We start from the raw sequence: 14,999 nt of genomic DNA on the forward strand, positions 1-14,999 counted from the left end.
TGTTTAATTTAATTAACATTGACTTCTCCAATTTCAGGTAGTCCTTGATTTCTCCCTCCTTCCCCACCCCTTCCCAGCTCTCCCACAGCCTACTGTCTCCGCCTCTTCCTTTCTTCTTCCCACCCCCACATCAGTCTGAAGAAGGGTCTCGACCTGAAACGTCACCTATTCCTTCGCTCCATAGATGCTGCCTCACCCGCTGAGTTTCTCCAGCATTTTTGTCTACCTTCGATTTTTCCAGCATCTGCAGTTCTTTCATAAAGACTTTAATGACCTATTATTTGAAGCTTTGGGCAGCACTTGGCAGAGAGCATTTGGGGGAAAAGGTGGAAGAGTACACGTACTTGGCAAACCGGGCCTGTGTATGTGCTTGGAGCTCCTCCTGGAATTTTGTCAGCTGTACCGGCATCGCATTTGCCACCGCTTCCTTCAGTTTCTGAGTAGGATCACGCAACCGCTCATCCTGCGAAGGCAACACAGACATCGAGAGAGGAATACAACTATTTCCATCGTGCATTTCATGATTCAGCACCTCCCACAGCACAGCCGATGACGTGATTTTGAAGTGTGGGTGCTGTTATATTGGGTGAAACGTGGTGGCAAACAATAAGGTTTAGGTTAGTTTAGAGATGCAGCGTGGAAACAGGCCCTTCGGCCCACCGAGTCCGCGCCGAGGGGGATTGTGGCTGACCAGTGGGTGACGCACCACAATGGTTGAGACGGCGGAAGGAGACTGCAGCGGGGAAGAGACGCCTAAGCATTGTGGAGTCCATGCTGTGGAACCTCGGACCAATCTGTCAAGGCTGTCTCTGTACCAGTCTCCCAACATCACAATGTGTCACTCACAGGGGGATACCACATGCAAATCCCTAGAACCAACAGAAATGACCCTCCAGAAAGGACAATCATACTCGACTTCGAGTGATCACCAATGATGATACATAGACAGACGTGAAGCTCACCGTTTGACCTGTTTTTACAAAATGTTAAATGGTCAGCTCGACATAGACTACAAGATCTACACCAAACCCAAACCAATTAGGAGCAGACGAGGGCATTCGATCCAATTTGTGATCCCAGCTACAAAGACAGATGTATACAGCAATTCGTTCTTCCCCCGCACAATTAAAGCATGGAATAATCTCCACCCAACTATAGTTACCCAACCAGATGCAACTAAATTAAAAGTAGCTCTTTCTTCCTAATAACCCTTTCTGGCTTAAGCCCTCCCTTCACCACCTCCAGTTTAAATTCCATTTGGAATATTTTGGAGGACCAAGAAACCAAGAACCAATTTCAATATCAATGCAAGAGATGTGAATAGTCAGATCACAGATAACACAAAAAATGTAGGCCACGAGGAGAATGGTCTTGGTATACAATCAGTTGATGAGATGGGCAAAGCGGTGGCAGATGAAATGTAATCCTGATAAGTGCAAGGTGATGTACTGAAGAGGGCGAATAAGGCTAAGATGTAGCCAATGAATGGAATGCCCCAGTGGTTCTGAGGAACAGAAGGAAGGAACAAAAAGCTTGCGTAACTCAGCCGGTCAGGCAGCATCTCTGGAGAAAAGGAATAGGTGACGTTTCGGGTCGAGACCCTTCTTCAGACTGAACAGAAGGACTTTAGTTTACATGTCCTAGGATCGCTGAAGATGGTAGCATAGGTAGAGAAGTTGGTTGCATTGGCAGGTAAGATGGTTATGACGGCATATGTGATGGTTGCCTTCAACTGCTGGGATATGGAATATGGCAAGCAGAGACCATAACCGCTATAAGGGTAAGCCCACAGGAGCTGCATGTGCAGTTCTAGTCAATCAAATCAATCAATCAAAACTTTATTGTCATTTAGAAATACATCGATATTTGCAATTCTAAACGAAATTCTGTTGCATTTGGCTCCCCGTGCAACACAACATTAAACAGAAGGATAAAATGGATAAAAAGACAAAATGGATAAAAAGATAAAATAGATAATAGTGGCGGCCCATTACATGGAATTGGTCTGATGGCTCGTGGGAAGAAGCTGTTGCAAAACCTTGACGTTCTGCTCCTTATGCTACGATATCCTTTGCCCGAGGGCAGCAGAGTGAACAGTCCATGATTGAGATGTGTGGGGTCTCCACATAGAAGGATGTGGATTACCCTGGAAATAATGCAGGGCACATTTACCAGGGTGCTACTGGAGATAGAACACTTCGGTCAAGAGGAAAGTCTCCGTAGGCTGGATTTAACATAGAAACATAGAAACATAGAAAGTAGGTGCGAGAGTAGACCACCAGGTCCGTCGAGCCCGCACCGCCATTCGCTCATGGCTGAACACTAAACAGACACACTTACCCACAAACAGTAGACACAAGACACAGAACACAAGACACTACCCTCCCCTTTATACCGCTATCACCCCTCTCCACCCCAAGAACCTCGTGATCTCCTGGGGGAGGCAAAAAACCGGATAAAAACCCAGGTCCAATTCGGGAAAAAAATCCGGGAAATTCCTCTCCGACCCCAATCCAGGCGATCGACACTTGTCCAGGAGATCACTCAGGTCTTACTATACTAACCATACCTAGGTCCATACCCCTGCCCTCTCCCCGTAGCCCCTTATCCCCTTGGCAGCTAAAAAAACATCTATTTTAGTCTTAAATATATTTAAAGTTTCTGCTTCCACTGCTCCCTGGGGCAGTGAATTCCATAAATTAACCACCCTCTGGGTGAAGAAGTTCTTCCTCATCTCAGTTTTAAAAGAGCCCCCCCTTATTCTGCAACTATGTCCCCTAGTTCTAGTTCCCCCGATCATTGGGAACATCCTCGGTGCATCCACCCGATCAAGGCCCCTCACGATCTTATATGTTTCAATGAGATCGCCTCTCATTCTTCTAAACTCCAAAGAGTAGAGTTCCAGCCTACTTAACCTTTCCTCATATGTCAATCCCCTCATTGCAGGAATTAATCTTGTAAACCTTCGCTGCACTGCCTCCAGGGCTAGTACATCCTTTCTTAAGTATGGACCCCAGAACAAAACAAAAATTTGTTTTTGTTGGAACAGGGGAGACTGAAGAGAGCAGTAGAGAAAATTACGAGGAACACAGACAGAGAGGGTAGAAAGTGGAAAAACACTCCCCCTTAACACAGGCGCCTAAAACAGAAACCTTACGTTTTAATGAGGTTTAAAGGCTTTCTGAGGAAGAATGTTTGCTCCTAGAGGTTGTTTGTAACATGGAATACATATGATGGGCATTTGAATTGCCGCAGCATAGGCTTTGAGCTCAAGTGCTGGAAAATGGGATTAGCATTAACAGGCATGGACATGTGTACTTAAAGGCCTGTTTCTATTCTGCATGACTTTAACTTACATATTCAATTGCCTTTTGAAAGCAACTAAAATATCCACTTCATATGCATTTCATTAATTCACGGTGGAAATTTCTCTGGAGTTTCCTCCCTCCAGGTCTTTTGCCAACTCCTTTCAATTCTTAACGGGCACAGTGGCCTTGCCAACTGCATCTCTCCTTTGAACTTGTTTTATCAGGGAGGGAATGTACACAAAACAAAATTGCTTGCCCTTGGAAAACACAAACAAGTTGCTGTTTGTTTGTTCTTGAGCTTTATGTACCTGCTCATTGAGGTGTAGCTTCTTCAGACGTTTCATGAGCGTGTCCTTGCTGCAGGGCAAGAAGGAAGCCAGGTAGCTGTACACTCCCGAACGCTGAGTCAGGTTTAGCTCCTGCACCTGCAATTCAATGCTGCACAGACATACCGGATGGTTAGCACCATGGCGTCAATAATAAAACTTGCATCCAGCAATGCCCCCCCACCCTCCAATTCCCACAGCATACGTGGCTTCTTGCCTAAGCAGCTTTGGTTCAAAATCCGAGCTTACTGTCTCGCTGAATTTGTCATCTTCACAGTGCGCAGTGAAGGAAAAAGTCACCACATAGTATTTGAGCAGTCTCCAAGTTTTAGCCTAGAGTCGTACACTGTGGCCAACTTGCATATGCTGACCCTAAGATGTCCCATCTACTCTAGTCCCACGTGCCCACGTTGGCCCATATCCCTCTGTACCTTCCCTATCCAAATACCTGTCCAAATGTCTGGTGCTGTTATGGTACCTACCTCAACTACCTCCACTGACACCTCTTCTATATTCCCACCACTCACTGTGCGAAAAAGATGCCCCTCAGTTTTAGCATATTTAGCATCTTTTATGTTTGAACAATAATGGTTTTGGACAACCTGATGTCTTGAGCCATTTCATTAGGTCGTGCCATATACCGTGGCAGTATTGGCATTATCCACCAACATGAACATAGACAGCACAGATGCGGGCCCTTCAGCCCACAACATCTCTGCGTCATTCTCTAAAATCCTATTAACTTTATTGTGAAAATTGTAAAGCAAGGGTCTTGCTTGCGATCTTATACGTTTGAAGAATGCTAAATTACTTACTCTAGCAGGATAGTGTTGATGTCTGCGGTGAAGAATTTCTTTTTTCCTTCCCCTTCAGAAACTTTGCCAACCTGAGTAAACAGACGTCAGTTTTAAAGAAGGTAGACAAAAATGCTGGAGAAACTCAGCGGGTGAGGCAGCATCTACGGAGCGAAGGAAATAGGCAACGTTTCGGGTCGAAACCCTTCCTCGGTTTTAAAGCTGCAGATTATCAAGAGTGTTTCATTTTTATATGTACAAACAACAGAACACTGAAATTCTTAATTGCAGCAGCTTAACAGGCTTGTAAGCGCAATGTAAACTGATAAATAAAACATTCAATATATTCAATAAATTGATAACCGTAATAATAGTGCAAAAACAAAATGGACATCCATAGTTCACTGAAAGTCGCAGTATTAAACGCATAGGCTACCTTATAATAATTTTCTGGATATTAACTATCTAATGTATAGTTAGAATCCAGGCCCAAAATTTCCAATTGGTCACTGTAGATTTTAATATAGGAGTGCTATAATGTCATATAATTTCAGTGTGTTTTCACAGTATGTTCACTACAACATACATCTCCAGTTTCATACCTGCAACATTTAAAAAAGTCTTAAGGGCCTGTCCCACTATACGAGTTTACCCAAGAGCTCTCCCGAGTTTAAAAACAAATCAAACTCGTGGTAAGTACATAGAATGTACGTCGCGGGTACGTCGGAGCTCGGGACATCTCTTAGCGGCTCGTAACGCAAACGGCAGGTAGTCTCGGGAATCGTGGTAAGCTCGTGAATCTTTTTCAACATGTTGAAAAATGTCCACGAGAGCCCCGAGTACCTATGAGGGGCTATTACTGTAATTCTCCAAGTTCGAATCAGGGGAAACTCGGGAGAGCTCTTGAATTACCTCGTACAGTGGGACAGGGCCTTTAAAACAATAAGCGTTGACTACGTGATATGGTTCCTCGCACAAGATGTTTTGGAATTGTCTGGATACTCTAGGGAACTGTGCAGCAGATCAGTGGGGCAGGAACCCTCTCTATCAGTAGCCATGAAGTAAAAATCCATGCTAATGCTTGTTCAGAACCAAGACTGTATACTGCCTTAGAAGGTGTACTGTTCCACAAAGGCATCTGGCATCCACACATCACAAACTTGACAAGGTTCAGGACTACAGCTGGAGATAAGAATAAAAAAGAGGCTGAACTTCAGTGACTATACGATATGATAAATCTTTACTCATCGCCGGAGGGGATTTGGTCTGCCAACGGTCACAACACACGACAAGGTACACGAAAACTTGAAATTAAAATTAAATTAAGAGTGAGGGAGAAAAAATGAAAAAGACAAGCAACTGTTGGCTGGTTGCCGTGTGCACCAAAACGAACGAACAAACAAACAAATGCAGCTTATCCCCAGGGCAGAGGTTTGTAAAGCTAGAGTGCCCCCCCCCACACCGGGCTCCCCTTTGTTCACACACCATCCCTCACAGCGGTCCCCCCACGCCGTGTCCTCCATTGTTCTTCATAGTGGTCCCACCACACCCCCATTGTCTTTCCCACCTCCCCTCACACTCATCAACCGTCGATCGCGAGGCCCCACCACCGCCGAGGCTCTCGTTGCCACCGAGGTCCCACTGCTGCCTACGTCGAGGCTCCCGCTGCCGCCGAGGCTCCTGATGCCGAGGCTCCTGATGCCGAGGCTCCTGTTGCCGAGGCTCCTGTTGCCGAGGCTCCCATCGCCGCCGCCGCTGAAGCTCCTTCGGCCCAGACAGGCCTCGCCGCCCGGCTTCTCCACAGTCCCCTGGGAGGCCTGTTGGGCGAGTCGGGCCTACAGGGCGGCGGCAGCGCAGTAGTTCCCCAGGACACTCACGCTAGACACAGAATGCTTGAATAATCGCTACTCATTTAATCTGCCATTACTGCCCCACAACATGGCACAATATCTTTCACTGCCTCAAACTGTGCTGAAATAATAGTAATACACACAGAAACAGGCCCTTTAACCTATCTGAGTGCCCATAACATCTCACAGCTTTATTACATCCCATAGGCGGTACCTAGGATTATCAGGGAAACCCTTGAGGTAAGGTGTAGAAGCAAAGAACTGCAGAAGATGGATTATACACAAGACCGACACAAAGTGCTGCAGTAACTCAGCGTGTCAAGTAGCATCTCTGGAGAAAAAGGGTGCACGATGTTTCGGGTCAGGGCCCTTCTTCAATCTGAAGCAGGATCCTGACCCAAAACTTCACCCATCCTTTTACTCCTGATCCGCTGATTTACTCCAGCAATTTGTGTCTATCTAAGAGATAACGCTCTGGTTTTGGTCCATCACTTTGTTAACAGGAAGGAAAGTTTAAGCTATATTGACTAGGAACTAGATGGACTCTTGACAACGGACAGAAGCTTCTTGGACACGATGACTGACACACTAATCCCACTTTTCCTCTCGTGTCCCCATCAACTCCAATCCTTGGGGAAGTTTAGTGACCACTTAATCTACCGACCAGTTTGTCTTTGGGCTGTGGGTGGAAACTGGAGCAGCTGGGGGGGGGGGGGGGACTCTTGCTGTCACAGGGAGAACATACAAACGTCACACAGACAGCACCAAAGGTTGGGACAACTTTTGGAGTTGCTGCCTGATATTACTACCCCAGGAGGCAAAACTTCATTAGAAATGTAGCAAAAAATGATCAATTTTCAAAGCAGTGTACTTACATAGGCTTCGTTGCTCGAATGCATAGAACATAAATTCTTAAGATCACGAAGGCGCTTTTCAAGATGAGAGGATATTCCTGTTGGCAACTGGGACACCTGCTTTTGGCTCAAGGTGGGCAAGATACAGCTTGAAGACACCACAGTGTTGCTGCTCTCCTCGGATTCAGAAGCCGGGCTTCCACTGGGTGTCTCAGCCAGCAGCTTATCGATGTCCAAATCCCCGAGCAGCTCCATGGCGTTGGCAGCTTCCTGAAGCAAGTCGTTCTCGTTGGAACTCCCCAGAATTGAAAAGACTTGATCGGAGGCAGCGAGGTTGTACTCGGAAAGGCCGGGGTTCTTTGTCGCCGGGTCGGTCGGCTGGGAGGCAGGCAGTTGTTTCACGCTCGTCTCCTGCTTCTTCATGGCTTCTTTCTCCTTTTGGAACTTTTTGAGCATCTCGGCCAGAGAAAGCGTGTCGTTGTGATTTTTCCGCTTCTTCTTCTGATGTTTGACCGCATTGAGGGCCACCACTCTGAAAGGCAACCACAGCAGCAGTTACAACAGTGCACTGACAATCCAAGAGTCAAGAGTGTTTTATTGTCATATATCCAAGATATTATTATGTCAGGTCAGGGAGAGTTCCCCACCCCGCCACGGGTACCATGTAATCCCGTGCTACCTCAAGTGAGTTTATTGTCATGTGTCCCTGTATAGGACAATGAAATTCTTGCTTTGCTTCAGCACACAGAACATAGTAGGCATTGACTACAAAACAATGTCCATATACCATGATATAAATATATACACACATGAATAAATAAACTCATAAAGTGCAAATAACAGAAAATGGGTTATTAATAATCAGAGTTTTGTCTGAGCCAGGTTTAATAGCCTGATGGCTGTGGGGAAGTAGCTATTCCTGAACCTGGTTGTTGCAGTCTTCAGGCTCCTGTACCTTCTGCCTGAAGGTAGCGGGGAGATGAGTGTGTGGCCAGGATGGTGTGGGTCTTTGATAATACTGCCAGCCTTTTTGAGGCAGCGACTGCGATAAATCCCCTCGATGGAAGGAAGGTCAAAGCCGATGATGGACTGGGCAGTGTTTACTACTTTTTGTAGTCTTTTCCTCTCTAGGGCGCTCAAATTGCCGAACCAAGCCACGATGCAACCGGTCAGCATGCTCTCTACTGTGCACCTGTAGAAGTTAGAGAGAGTCTTCCTTGACAAACCGACTCTCCGTAATCTTCTCAGGAAGTAGAGGCGCTGATGAGCTTTCTTGATAATTGCATTAGTGTTCTCGGACCAGGAACATGGTCCATGGTCGGATAGTCGGCAACTAAACCATCTCCTGTAAAACATCCCACAGCCCTCAGAATGAGTAACGTCAGACAAAATATGACATCGAGCTACCAGAGGGGTTATTATGACAATTTGGTCAGAGTGTTGTACAAGCCCCTCAGAATATAATTTACAGGAGTAGGTCTTATGGCTTCTTTAGTTTGGTTCATCATTCATTTCCATTGCCGATGATCTACATTAATGTCACTTTCACGACCAGCCGTCAGAATCAGTGTATTACAGCTTATAGAGATTGATTGAACGAAAGATACAGCATGGAATTAGGCCCTCCAGGCCCGCACTGACTATTGATCACCCATTCACACTAGTTCTGTGTTAAATCACTTTTTGAATCCACTCCCTACACACTAGGGGCAATTTACCAATTAACCCACAAAGCTGCACGTCTTTGGGATGTGTGAGGAAACTGAAGCATTTCAGAGGAAACCCACTCAGTCACAGCAAACTGCGCACACAGATAGCACCCGAGGTCAGGATCGAACCTGGGACTCTGCCACTGTGAGGTACTGGAGACGACAGAGATCGGGAGGGTGGGAGGATGGAAGGATGTAAATTTGCTGGGATGGGAACCCAATGTAGATCAGAATGAAGAAGGGTGTTGGAAAAGGTGAACGGGGCAAGGCAGCGGTGTTCTAAATGTTTTCATGCAAGCTAATAGGTGAGAGGACGGAACTGTCACGGAATAGCAAAACACATAGCAACATAACCAAATTAAACTATGACTGATCTAAAGCCTTCAATAGAAGACGAACCATCAAGCAGAATTAACATTTTGGACAACATGCAGAGGAAGCCTCATACATTTGTTTAAAGAGATCTGAGCACAGGAAAAAAGTCTGAAATGGGAAAAGACTAACAGCTCCTCCCTCCACATTAACATTAATACCTTTTCAATCAATCAATCAATCAGTTTTATTCGTCACTTGCACATATAATGCAAGTGAAATGAATTTGCCAGCAGCAGTATAATGAAAAAAGAACACACAAAAACACAATAAAAAATTAACACAAACATTAAACACAGCATTCATCACTGTGGTGGAAGGCACAATCCGCCTCCATTTCCCCCGTGGTCGGGACCTCAACCTAGTCTCACATTTTTTTTTAAATATTGCACTCAGCATTTCAATACCACTCACTCACTCACCCTGACTCATTGGGAACCTTTAGCTTCCTTGGTTTCTTCTCTTTCATCTCTCCTTCATCCGTTCTTCTTTGTTTTTTTGCCACCCTGTCTTCTCCATCTCTTAATTTTTGTTTCTTAAAAAAAACACACACACACCAACTTTTCTGCTTATTATTAAGTATATAAGAGCGCAGGAGCTTGAAAGCAACCAATTACGCCCTTCCCAAGACCACGCATAAGTTGAACGTGGAGATTTGTCAGTATGCCGTTGAAAGGCTTTTTGCATCTCGGGACATCATTTGGAAATGATAAAATAACAAGCTTAACAAAGAGGCAGAGATAGAAGACTTGTGTTTAAGAAGGAACTGCAGATGCTGGAAAATCGAAGGTAGACAAAAGTGCTGGAGAAACTCAGCGGGTGCGGCAGCATCTATGGAGCGAAGGAAATAGGCAACGTTTCGGGCCGAAACCCTTCTTCAGACTCCAGAGATAGAAGACTTACACTTGGCTGAATGATGGGAAAGTTCGAAGACAACTTTATTACTTGGAGATATTAGAATTTGGAATGTTTTACAAATTGGCAGCTAATTAAGCTGTAATTAGATCACTTAAAATGAAATGAATAAATATTTGAAACACATAAGATGACGTGGTTAAAGGAAGAAAATGGGGCTGAAGTGCTCACTCCAAATGACAAACAATTAAAAAAATATGCCCAACAGATGGAATAAGTCAATTTTATTGCACAACAACTTGCACCACAGACCACGTGTCAGGCCAGTGCTCCGGGTCTTCAAACTCATTCTGCAAAGGAGATCAGCATTGTAAACGTTAAACGCCCAGCTCTTAGTCACCAATCCAACTGCAGCAACAAGTCCTTGAAATGGGACAAAAAGTTCCCCCTCACTAATTTGCCTCGGCCTGGATAGAGTGAATGGGGAGAGGATGTTTCCGCTAGTGGGAGAGTCTAGGGCCAGAGGTTATTGCCTGAGAATAAAAGCATGTACTTTTAAAAAGGAGATGAGGAGAAATGTATTTAATCAGTGGGTGGTGAGTCTGTGGAATTCATTGCCACAGAAGGCTGTGGAGGCTGTCAATGGGAGAGATTGACAGATTATTGATTAGTATCAGGGGTTGAGAATGAAAGATAGATACTTGATGGGACAAATGGCCTAATTCAGCTCCTTGGACCTATGTCCTTATGAAGTGTTTGACAGTGGTGTGGGGCACTCCGTGGAGGTGACAAGAGAAGAAAACATTCAGGAATAAAATGATAAAAATCTGATTTAAATCGCAGAATTTTAAACCAAACCATTACTCACTTTAGGAGATTTCAATCTTTTCTTCCCCACTACATCTTCGTCTTCAGTGTCCGAAGTCTGCCGGAACTGCAACGTTCCTGTGTTTATGTAAAATCCTCCATATTTTGTTGACAACGAGGCTGGAACCAACTCATCATACTGAAAAATAAAAGTCAGGTTTCAGCCTTGGGTAGTTCTAGCTGTGCAAGCTGGAATTTTGAGTCTCCGTTAAGCAGATCAGCGTACAAAGCTGAATGGGTTGCGGATGCCCAGTCTACATTGCTCTGGCTTGGCATCAGCAAGTTCAAAAGTAATAGGAGTAGAATGAGGCCATCCTGCCCATTGAGTCTACTCCCCCATTCAATCATGGTCGATCTCTGCCTCCTAATCCCATTTTCTTGCCTTCTCCCCATAACTCTTGACACCCGTTCTAATCAATAATTTGTCTATCTCTGTCTTTAAAATATCCACTGATTTGGCCTCCACAGCCAATGAGTTCCACAGATTAACTACCTTCTGACTAAATAAGTTCCTCCTCACCTCCTTTCTAAAAGAGCACTCTTTAATTCTGAGGCTACATCTGGTCCTAGACTCTCCCACCAGTGGAAACATCCTTTCCACATCCACTCTATCTATGCCTTTCATTATTCTGCAAGTTTCAATGAGGTCCCCCCTCGACCTTCTAAACTCCAGCAAGTAGAGACCCAGTGCTGTCAACCGCTCATCATATACTAACCCACTCATTCCTGGAATTGTTCTTGCAAACCTCCTCTGGACCCTCTCCAGAGCCAGCACATCCTTCCTCAGATATGGGGCACAAATGCTTACTCTGCAACTATGTTTTGGTACTTGTCTGTGCCAATCAAAGGTTGCATGTGCATTTCTTTCCACATTTCCCATGCAGAATAAATCACCTCTTGTCATCACCATCATACTTTGAAGTCACGCACTTTGAAGTCTGATGAAGGGTCTCGATCCGAAACGTCACCTATTCCTTTTTTCCTGGGATGCTGCCTGACTTGCTGAGTAACTCCAGCTTTTTGTGTCTATCTTCGGTGTAAACCAGCATCTGCAGTTCCTTCTCACATACTTTGAAGTCAGGTCTTTCCATCACAATTTCTTACAGTTGATTAGAAGCTATGATTGTAGTAAAAACCAGGACAAATTGCTTGACTAAAATTAACCCTGGCCCAGTTATTCACCACCTTCCTACCTACACATACAAAGATCCTTTCCTTCGAGTCATACAACAAAGATGACCATTTCATGCCAGTGATGTAGCTGGATTGGAATAAACTAGTGGGAGACACAGCTAGTTCTGGACCACCTCAACAGCATTGTAGGTCAAGATGCCATCAGGACTCATAACTTTTCCTGTGCACAGTTTACTTGGTTCATCTTTCATATCACATAGATAGATAGATAGATAGATAGATATAATTTCAATACCACAGTTTACAGTTTACAGTTTACATGAAGTAAACGGAACTATTTTGACGACCTTCTTTGATATGGGGAAGTTTGTTACTAATAGTTCTGCTATAACCAATGATTCTATGATTCTAACCACACTTATTACAATTGGTGCTGCTACTGAACAATGCAGAGAGGCCCCACACAAACATGAAATTAAGGTCATAGGAGTGATAGGAGTAGAATTAAGCCATTCGGCCCATCAAGTCTACTCAGCCATTCAATTATGGCTGATCTATCTCTCCCTCCTAACCCCATTCTCCTGCCTTCTCCCCATTACCCCTGACACCCATACTAATCAAGAATCTATCTATCACTGCCTTAAAAATAACCACTGACTTGCCCTCCACAGCCTTCTATGGCAAAGTCCACAGATTCACCACCCTCTGACTGAAGAAATTCCTCCTCATCTCCTTCCTAAAGGAAAGTCCTTGAATTCTGAGGCTGTAACCTCTGGTCCTGGACTCTCAACCTCGTGTAAACATCCTCTCCACATCCACTTATTCGACATTAACTAAATAGACGGGGACTCGTTTCCCCATGGACCAATACTCACCGCTTCAGAGTTGTCAATGAATGGGTCTGTGTCATCGTAGCCGTAACCCATGTCAATTAAATCCTGCATGCGGTCTTTCCGTCGCTTGTGGTTCTTCTGACCCTGAAATTAAGGCAAGTTGATCAATTCGCTTGTCATCAAGGAGACAAGGGATTACCTGCCAGACTGGAGCAAGTCAGTCGATATCCTGTTGGACATTTATCCCCCGGTGCAGGCCAGGTGGCTATGCCCCTATCACTGGCTAGGTTGGCTGGGTATCGCCAACGCCCATTTATCATTGTCTGATTATCCAGGCACTTGCGCAACACAAATTTGAAAATCAACCCTTGCTGTCAGTGCAATCTCACAATCTACCCAGCAGTTGCTTGGGAGAAGTAATGTATTTACAGGTCTGCGACAGAGTGATGAAAGACCGTGGAAATTATCATGCGATTGGGATAGCAATTTTTCAGGCATGGAGTTCATGCTCAGATGGCTTAAGTGTTGCCGCATTATATCCTGTGGCTCTTTATTTCTGTAATACCAAGATCCACAGGGCACAATTTAAACCACTGCTGTACAGATATACAGATCATTTCTTCTTTGTCAGGTCGGGGGGAGTTCCCCCCGCCACGTGTACCATGTAATCCCGTGCTACCTGCTCCATGGTCGGATAGTTGGCCAGGTGAGGGGGGGGTGGGGGCGTGGACCCCCAGCAAAACCAGAAACAAGACCTGTAAAAGGGCGGATGAGTTTCTAGCGAGCCAACGGAAGTTGCGATCACTGTCGTACACGGCATTGTAAGGAATGACGATAAAGCACACACACCAAAATCCTACACTTCCAGTGGCGGAAGTCCACAGGAACTGGAGGACAGAGATGTGTGGTGCGTCCGTCACCGTTCCCGTCGGAAACCAGCACCACTGCGTCGCTAATGTTTTCAACGATGATGAATGAATTAGGGAATGGATCTTCCCTGCAATGTCAGTATTGGTTGAGATGTCAAATTGAGGTCTTAGGTGGACGTAAATAATCAGTTGACATCTATCCCTCAACCAACAACTGATTATGAAGTTGTTTGTGGGAGGGGGGGATCTTGCTGTATGTGAATTGGCCACCACATTTCCTGCATTATAATATCACTGCATTACAAAAGTATCAAAGTGCTTTTGAAAAAACTTTGGGATGATAAAGATGCAAGTTTATTTGCTTGAAGAAAATTGAGATATTTCACCTCAATAAAAGATGTTACATAGAAACATAGAAAAATAGGTACAGGAGTAGGCCATTCGGCCCTTTGAGCCAGCACCGCCATTCAATGTGATCATGGCTCATCATCTAAAATCTGTACGTCGTTCCTGCTTTCTCCCCATATCCCTTGCTTCCTTTAGCCCTAAGAACTAAATCTAACTCTCTGTATTGTACCACTTGCACACAAGCGTGTATACACTTACATATTTTTCCTCAAATTTCTTTGCGATAGCTTCCATTTCTTTCCGTTCTTTCTCTTCATTATTGAAAGGAACATCAGGGTTGGTTGAATTTCTCTGTTGAAACAAAAAAAAAGAGATCTGTTGAGATGTACGCAAGACTGATGAAGCACCTGAAATGAAAATGCTTTCTTGTCGCCCCACCTGGGTACCTGCACTGAATTCCCACTGAGGAACTAACGTACAGAGACCACAGGAGATCCAAGGATGGCTTATTGGAACAGCAGCTCCAGCAATCTCCACCTTTGGTGCCATCACTATACATACGCTGTACAATCGCACATGTTCCCCATTTCACGTGAATCGCTTCAGGGTAATCCCGTTTCCTCCCACACTCCAAAAGATACGAGGGATAAGTCCATAGGTTAACAGACCACTGTGAATTGTGACCAGTGTGTAGATGAGTGCTAGAAATTGGGGGGGGGGGGGGGGGGGGGGTTGGGAGATTTGCAGGGATGTGGGGAGAATAAGATGGATCATGGAAGATTAATGAAAAACTGGATGCTTGATAATCAGCTGAAGGGCCTGTTTCTGTGCATTGTCTCTTGATGACTAAATACTGACTTACATGATCTCGTATGGGAGT

At 44.9% G+C, this 14,999-nt stretch overlaps 1 protein-coding gene across 3 annotated transcripts in view; it reads right to left on the bottom strand.

Moving 5' to 3' along the window:
* ubn2 (ubinuclein 2) overlaps window positions 1-14,999 on the bottom strand; it is a 43,595-nt gene that overhangs the window by 22,546 nt on the left and 6,050 nt on the right. For all 3 annotated transcript variants that reach the window (XM_033013495.1, XM_033013496.1, XM_033013494.1), the window contains exons 2-9: window positions 14,378-14,470; window positions 12,945-13,046; window positions 10,937-11,074; window positions 9,636-9,748; window positions 7,154-7,664; window positions 4,450-4,520; window positions 3,617-3,746; window positions 345-463 (exon numbers count right to left, since the gene is read on the bottom strand). In XM_033013495.1, the coding sequence (XP_032869386.1) occupies window positions 345-463; window positions 3,617-3,746; window positions 4,450-4,520; window positions 7,154-7,664; window positions 9,636-9,748; window positions 10,937-11,074; window positions 12,945-13,046; window positions 14,378-14,470 (1,277 nt within the window). The remainder of the gene's footprint in view (window positions 1-344; window positions 464-3,616; window positions 3,747-4,449; window positions 4,521-7,153; window positions 7,665-9,635; window positions 9,749-10,936; window positions 11,075-12,944; window positions 13,047-14,377; window positions 14,471-14,999) is intronic.

The sequence above is a fragment of the Amblyraja radiata genome, chromosome 38, assembly GCF_010909765.2.
Source record: "Amblyraja radiata isolate CabotCenter1 chromosome 38, sAmbRad1.1.pri, whole genome shotgun sequence".
NCBI lineage: Eukaryota > Metazoa > Chordata > Chondrichthyes > Rajiformes > Rajidae > Amblyraja > Amblyraja radiata.